Consider the following 8256-nt stretch of genomic DNA (forward strand, 5'->3'; position numbering starts at 1 on the left):
TGGCTCTTCGCATCGGGTTATGTTCCGGGTTGGCTGGGATATTCCTCCAAGTTTTAAGCAGTGACACCGTTCGGTCTGATAGCCAGTGCTTGACTGCGTCTAGTGGTGTCGTGCCATAGGCTAAATTCCCAGCACCATGCAAAGAGGTGGCAATCTCGTCCCAGTATGAGTTCGCGTCTGATGGTGGAGCATTTGGAAGAGACTTTAGAAAACGATTCTGGTAAGTTCGTCTGAAATCCGGATTTGCCAGTCTTTCAGTTGCCAGGCGATTCGTCCGCACCTTTTGCGGCTCCATGAAACGTAGGGAGAAGCGACTCCGGACGAGTGCGTGGTCAGAGTCCACAAATGTGTTCCAAAACGACCGGCAGTCAGTTATTGATCCGCGCCATCGGTAACTGATGGCAGTGTGGTCGATTTGAGTTTGTGGCCGGCCTGTTGTAGGAGGGCACCAAGTGGCCAGACGACTTCGGCTATTTCGGAAGTTCGTACTGCATAAAAACAGCCTGCAATCAGCACACAGCTGACTGATGACCCAATTCGTCTGACGCCAGTCGTGGTCGCAAAATTTGCGCGTCGGCTAGCACCAGCAACCTCAAGCATTTCGGAATCAATCTCCAAACCTCGACGCCCGGTCTTTCTGGACGCTTTCAGTCCTCGCACTCTGAAACAAGTGGGACAAGAAGGTGCTGTCCTCCCATACTAGACTCGCCTGAAGGTGATGTGTCCTGTGTATCAGAAACAAGAACTCAAAATACGAGCACTGTAGTTGAACTAACTGCCCTGTCGCCCTGCACGCTTCCTGCTGAGCACCTGTGGAGATTCAGAGGTTACTGCAGGATATTCATGGGTCGGTATCATCCTAAGTCAAGGGGTGGAAGGATCCTTGCTTGACTGGACATCCGTTGACAGCAGCCCTTGTGTGGTCCGTCTAACAAGATGTGTGAAAGAGTCTGACCAGCGAGAAGTTGGTCTTTGTCTCTGTATTGTGTCTGCTCACACCCCAACCCGCTGTAGCTCTGAAGCCATCCAAGGCAGGTTTTACCGCTCCTTGAATGATGTTAAGACGGAGCGGAATCTCGGGTATCATTATTGTTGCAAGAAACCTGAATGCAAAAGTGGACAGGCTTAGTGCATCTGAGATTCAATTAGACGGTTGACATGGATCGGACTCTACGTATGGACAATGGCCGCAGCTATGTACCGACCGTCGACTATTTATTTGTATGCATTACTAACCGAAGTTGTCTGGCCACATGGTTTCATCCAACAGCTTGCCAACCATGCACTTGATTTGATTATGGCGCCATCAGTTACCGATGGTGTGGATCAGTGACTGACTGCCGCTCGTTTTCGGAATATGTGTGGATTCCGACCATACTCTCGTCGAAAGTCGCATCTTTCTTCGTTTTCCAGGACCGCGTCGGGAACGGGGAAATAGCTCAACAACTGATAGGCTAGCAGATTCCGAAGTTGGACGGATGTATCAGAACCGTCTTCTACACTCTCTTCTGACTGTTCCACTGTTGTATGCTCGTGTCATGTTAGAACGGGTCGCTACGTTTGCATAATGATGGGAGTTTCTCCCGTGGTATGGCACTACCAGTTCCACCCGCGCACCGGTCATGAGACAGAACGTTGAAACTGCCTGAACCTCGGAGAAATGTTCCTGCTCTTCCAGGGTACAATTCGACCCGGTGAATTATCAGACTGTGTAGAGGCCTTCCGCTTTTAATTACCGAACATTTTGATTAGACGGGCGTCACATGCGGGCTATGGACTAAACGAAGGCATCCCTTGATTGGTCAGAATGTCGGCTAATCTGGATCAAGCATCTATGGCTCGACGCTTCTCGCCTCCTTACGAAGATTCTAGCGCGACGTTGTGGGATATTATGTGACAACCCTATAAATACGGCTGTAAAAACCATCCTTTGTCTCGAGAAAGAGCTGTCTCAGGCCACCTTACCATAGTCGGCGGATCAGGACGCCAAGGACCGTCGGTAAGATACAACAGCTGGCGACAACCCGAACCCACGATGTCACTTTTGGCAGAGCAGTTGAGTGCTGTCAAGGGAAAGATTTGGATCATGCTTTAGGAGGTGGTCCCCCATTGCGGCAAGCACTTTGCAAGGCATTTCTCCAGGAAGTCCCATTCCCGTGTACTATTTGAAACGTCAGAATGAAAAGCTTGAGCTTGCTGATAAGTGTACTCATCTTGCGAACCGCATAAGCGGTGACGGCATCGTTATAGGTGTTGTCAATGCATGCATCATTAAGGCAGGGGCAATATTTGCCAACCTATGTCGCTTCTGGCCTTAGAAACGAATATGGATGAGGTTGAAGACCGTGTCCACAGAGTTACCATGAGCTGTAAAACCTAGCTCATCCACAAACTCCCTCAAATATTGGGTCCATGTCTTTGTAACATAGCGGGCTTTAATTGGCTGCAGTATGCTCTTAGCGAAACGGTTCGTAAGCGAGTACTGAGTCATGAGTCAGTTTGTTTAAGCAATGAGTTTTCGAGGCTGGTACTATCTGCGTCCGACCTCTGGCTGTAAAGAGCTTGATATACTTCAGCTGTTAAGGGGCAAAGCCTACTGACCGGAAGGTTCCTGGCTTGAACCCGACCTCCGCTTCCCCGTTGCTCCGCTCTAGGCGTGGGTAACCTGGCAATATCTCAGCCATCGCACCCCCTCTGTGTGGCAGTTGTGCACCGAAAAGTTGTCGGCTGAACAGCTTTACCTTTTTTAAGGAAAACCATGTTTTCCACTCCAAACCTTTGGTCACGAAAAGTTCCCGGAGTACAGACCATGGCGAGTCAGCACGGAGTTAACGTGCCCACTGTCAAGCTGAGTGCTATTGGATCTTCGCGTCTTCGTGAGTGCTGTCCACGTGGTTCTTCTTGCGCGTGATGCGGCACTTTTTGTCTCCCCCTATTCAGTCGGCTTACCTAATGTCTGTCTTCTCGGATTTTTGGCATACAGGGCTCACTCTCCATTGAGACGTTTTACCTGGAGTGTCGATTCTGCCTCCGTCTTCATCATCATTAGCAGCACACTGTCAGTGTACAACACTTTCGCTGCTCACGTAGGTTGAACTATGGTCTTCTGTCGGTGTTGTGAAGGTCTAGCGTCGTTTGCGATTTCACAAAATACTACTCATATTTTTAGTCACGTCTCCATCCCGTTATCTTCGGCATGCTCTATTCACCTGTTTTGCAGCCACCACATCTACGATGAGCTGGCATCAGCCTGGTTTGGATGTTAGCTCCGCACCACATCATCCAGCTCCACCCCATGGACTCCTCTCAGCTGGTTACATGACTGGCTTCGATCCCAATGCCTCCGGTGTGGAGACTGACAATCCACTGATTACAGAGCAAAGGGCGCAGTTAACCGGCCGGGAACTCCAACAACTCCTAAGTGTTGCACATCAAAGTTTGGATGAAGCCCAGGAACGGTGAGTAGTTTGGTACTAGAGTTGCTATCAGTGGATCAATGCCTTTCTCGTTGTAGTTATAATTGAGCTCTTTTTTGTGGTTATCCAATTCCATAACTGAAGGGCTTAGCAAGATTAGCATGATGGAAATAAAACGTTTTTTGCTGATTGTCGAATGTTTGTACAAGTTGGAGCTGGTTGATTACCGTAGGTTTCGATAGACTTGCCCCTCTTCTTACGAAGAGGGGGAGTTTTTTCACACATCTGTTAACAATATTCGCTTTCAGTGAACATGATACACTCAAGACCCTATATCTGCATGTGAAGACCTCTGTGGTTTTTTAAGACAGCAAAGGTCACCACTGCATGTTGAACCCATCAAATCACTCCCATCTTTCAGACCTCCCCACATGTTAATACATATTTCGTGGGCGAGTGATCAGTTTTAGTTCACTAATGACACTGATCTGGGGTGAAGCGGGTGGGATATCATCGATATCATTCACTTGCAAACCAATTTAGCTTTGCGGAAGGAAGACGAAAACCGGCTGATGTGGGATATCCTCTGGTTCAGTTAATAATTGGAATGAACGGCTGTAATCAATTGAGCTAGATATGNACCAATTTAGCTTTGCGGGAGACGCCCGAAAACCGGCTGATGTGGGATATCCTCTGGTTCAGTTAATAATTGGAATGAACGGCTGTAATCAATTGAGCTAGATATGGTGATATGTGCAATATATATGAAATCAATCAATTTCAAGTCTTACGTTGCAAGGTGAGGAAGTTCTCGAAAGCGTGCCTCCGACATCTGTTGAAGCTAAAAGAGTTTCAGCACTAACGCTACTCTATGACAGTTGCCAGTGAACTTGACACAAATGTAGGGCAATCTGGATATCAACCCTTAGAAAGTCTGTAAAGTCATACGACCACTGAAACTCCCAACGAATAAACTTTTCGTATCCTGGTACAAGAAGCACGAATGCATCGATTGTGGCTGGACATACTTTCAAAAAAACCCCTGAAGAAAAGGCACCCCGAGGGATGTCTATTCTCCAGGAATTTCGGTGTTGTGTGAGGACCCAACAAGACCTATTTTCTAATTTCCAAAGCAGTGCATGCTTCATTTGATCGCGCAGAATTTACTGATCAACTGTCTGTGGTATCACGAGTACTGGCGACACGCTGTACAGATGGTGTCATACGATAGCTATCTGTTTCGCAATTATTGTCGGCGTTTTTGTTATGTTTCTCGTGCTTTGCCTTCCTGAACCGACTTCGGCTAGTGGCACAAAAACTGCTCGTTGGTAGTAATCCAGAGGACGTAAGTTGATGGCTATTATACAGGTTTACTACGCAAGAGTGTTGCAGATTTAGAACATCCACCCAATACCTCTGAAACATGCCATCGAAGAGCCGTCCAAAACATCCAGCCACAAGAAGAATTTGATTGCTGTTGTTCTCATTAGTTGCTTCTCCTACGAGGAAGCATCCCTCTCTGCGAGACATACTGGTATCCCAGGGGCGAGATGACCCAATAGCGCGAATTTACTGACCGGAAAGTCCGTGGTTCGAACCCAATATCTGCCTCTCGACTTCCTCTGTCTAGGCTTGGGCAACATGGCAGTATCCCAGACCTCCTGCAACTTTCGGGCGGCGTGGCAATTAGGCACTGAAAGGGTGCTACAGCTGAACGAAAAGGTGTACTTCCAGGTTATGAGGTCCGTTTCACCATAAACACTGCAGGGTATCCTACTGTACCGCTACAAACTCTGGCTTCCTCCATATGTTGTTTGAAAAAGGGACACAACAACGAAGTTTTGCACAATATTTAGAATATGCACTGCAAATTTCAACGATTGATGAAGAGAATGGTGGAAGAAGTATCGTATCAAGGGCTCGTGCTGCAGCTTATCACCACAGTGTCAACGAGGCGAATGGCAGTTTCTGCTTCCACAGTTCTGACTTCCATTTATCAATAGAAGTAACCGCAGCAAACCTTATGTTTGTTGTTTGCTGTGCAAACACGATATCAAATGCAGTCGTTTCACCGATAAGATACTTGCTGTCAATCACCTGAAGGAAGCATGAAGGCTGGGATAATTCCAGATTGCTTGGGCAGGAGAAGTCGAAATGCAGAAGTCGGATTCGAACCCCGGTCCTTCCGGTTAGTAAATTGGTGCTCTAACCACTGAGTCATCTCGCCATCTTTTGTTCCTCGTACTGCATTTCTGCCATTAGACGGAAGTATGATCAAGCCTCGGTGTGCGTATACCGTACGTGTTTTTTTTTCTAAGCACACCAAAAAATCAATAGCATCGTTTCTACCTAACTTCTGAAATTCAAAGATAACCGAATCGTGTGCTGTTCCATTTCCTTGACATAGCACCTAAGATCGCGTGGATTATTTTTCACCTTAGCTAGCATTCTCCTCGACACGCAACCTGTTTGTGTTATCAACTCTTGTATTTTACCGCACTACCCACGCTTGCCATTCTGTTATTTCCAGTGTTTATTGTGGAGCCTAGCCTAATGATCAGTTCGCGCTTCCATTTCGTAAGATTCCCACATTTTTTCAAGCGTGAATTGAAAACCCACTTTTTCGAGTAGCCTTCCTCACTAGAGGTCTGTTTAAACAGTGCAGAATTCCAACTGACTGAGTAGTATTCTCAACATTTGTTATGGTTAGTATTTGTGGGTGTTTGGTTGCTTTAGCTTGCTTTCTCGAGCCGGCAATCCGATGTTCTAGTACCACCATTTAACTTCTGGTGCTTTCAGTTGAAGTGAGTCCATCAGCTTTGAAAATCTTAAGGCTCAATATTTTATGCTCCGCTCATTACTGTCCTGAGGAAGAAGTATTACCTATCATAACCCGCCAATCATACTATCCATTTTCAATCGGACCGTCCTTTGTGGTTTCCGTTCTATCTGACTGTTTTACTTTCGACTTCTTTTCACATCAAACATGTTCCTCGTGTTATCTGGTCTACTTTTGTCTCCCTCCCTCTCCTCACGTGACCTGCAGTAAACAGTCTCTCAACAACCACCGTCTCAAACCAGCCCTATATAGCGTCTTCTGTGAAATAAAGGAGAAAACAGGTGAGTTCGGGCTTCCTTTCTCTAGCCAGTATTTCTGCTTTCTCGAATTGCGAGTGTGTTGTCGTTAAAGATCTAAGTTGAATTAGAAGCCTATGTTACGCCATCCTTCATTTTTGGGAAAGGAACATTGATTTCGTATGACTGGAATGAGCTCAGTTCTATGTGAAGTCCTTACGCCTATCAGCCGAGTCCTCGTCATTTCAAACGCGTTGGTCGATATTATATAACCAGACTTCAGCGTTATTTCCATCATTCTACTCACTTCTCTTTCCACCACTACTGTTTTCAATTTTTGCATTCCTATATAGCCTTGAGTCTTCGCAATTCCGCCGCGTCAGCCGTTGAAGATGAAGCCAACTCCCCAGATCCACAGCTTCTACGGCTTGATAAAATGCTTGTGGCTGAAGGGGTGACAGGTCCAGGCGCTGGACTGGCAAACGACCTTGGCGATTCATCCGGCGATCTCGCAGCTCATGGTGGTTTAGGTGGTGGCGGTGGAATAGGTGACTGCAATCAGATTGAACACGCTGATTACCGGGCAAAGTTGGCACAAATCCGACAGATTTATCACGCTGAACTAGAGAAGTACAAAAGCGTAAGTTTTTGCCGGTTTACCGCTAAGTTAGTAGTTAATCTCCCGCAGATGAACATTGGTTCCCTTGCGGTTTGTAGGTAGGTTTCCAATATCCAGTGGCTTTTTACTGTCACCTGAACCTGTTGTGCTAACCTGTTGGTAATCATAGCGTCCACTGTGTTTTACAGCTACATGCTGCATGGTTCAGTCGGTTAATACCAAAAGGACAAGACTCGTGTAAAGCTACCTGGGTTTGGCCTTTGGATCAGCTTTTTTACTACACCTATACTTGGCGACATGCGCTCGAATAGCATTATTCCTTTCGGCGAACAACTGTTCTCGGTTCAGGTACTGTGGCGAAGGCCTGCTGGCTAGTTTCTTCCAAAAGCTCCGTCATAAGTTACCTAGAGAAATCACTTACCTGGTATACAGTTACGATAATGGGTCCTTCTCTGTCTAACACCTGTGTGGTGAACAGCTTTCAGACAGTGCACTTACGGACACTCAATTGACTGTATCACAGGATTTATTTGCAGAGTGCTGCCACAAGATCGATTGGTATCAACCCGGAACCTAATGCTTCCGGTGCAGCCAGCCCGTTTGACCGAAGAATTGAATTCTTGGAGCAGGTTAATGAGTCTTACTCTTCTGCCGAAAAACGAATCGGATAGAAAGGTTCGGAGCAGCTATTATCGGTTTGCGACACCTTGTATGTCAGCTTGTGATATTAGCTCGTCTGCTGAGGATTGAGTCTGCAACACTGAGTCAGAAAGCAAAACAAAGCATTCGATTTCTGACCGTCATCGTCTCTGAAGCACTGTCCTGTCGAAAATATCGACACCGGGGGGGGGGGAGTGGTAGGCACCGTACACTTCATGTTTGTGTGCGTTTTTTGTTCATTTTTGTTGACGTCTGTCGGTTGTCCCACATCAACCATCGGCGGATGACCTTGCCCAATATGCGCCATTGTGCCGTTTCGCTCACATGCCAAGTTTGCCGTACATACACAGTTTCCCTCCGTTAGTTGACAGCACGTTAGCCAGTCAGGCGATAGCATCTGCAACACGGAGTTTCGCGATAGCGGTTACCAGAACGGGACATTTAGGGTACTAAAACCGATAGCGCTGGCAGACATAGCCAGGCCAT

General features: G+C 46.8%; 1 protein-coding gene across 1 annotated transcript in view; it reads left to right on the plus strand.

Annotated features, from left to right (window-relative positions):
• Positions 1-1660: 1660 nt before the first annotated feature.
• T265_00694 (hypothetical protein) overlaps positions 1661-8256 on the plus strand; it is a gene marked incomplete at both ends in the record, with an annotated part of 17292 nt that continues 10696 nt past the window's right edge. Inside the window, 4 exons of the mRNA XM_009164543.1 lie at positions 1661-1694; positions 3170-3458; positions 6463-6536; positions 6845-7131. Of these exons, the coding sequence (XP_009162807.1) occupies positions 1661-1694; positions 3170-3458; positions 6463-6536; positions 6845-7131 (684 nt within the window). The remainder of the gene's footprint in view (positions 1695-3169; positions 3459-6462; positions 6537-6844; positions 7132-8256) is intronic.

This window comes from Opisthorchis viverrini (assembly GCF_000715545.1).
Source record: "Opisthorchis viverrini unplaced genomic scaffold opera_v5_7, whole genome shotgun sequence".
Lineage (NCBI taxonomy): Eukaryota > Metazoa > Platyhelminthes > Trematoda > Opisthorchiida > Opisthorchiidae > Opisthorchis > Opisthorchis viverrini.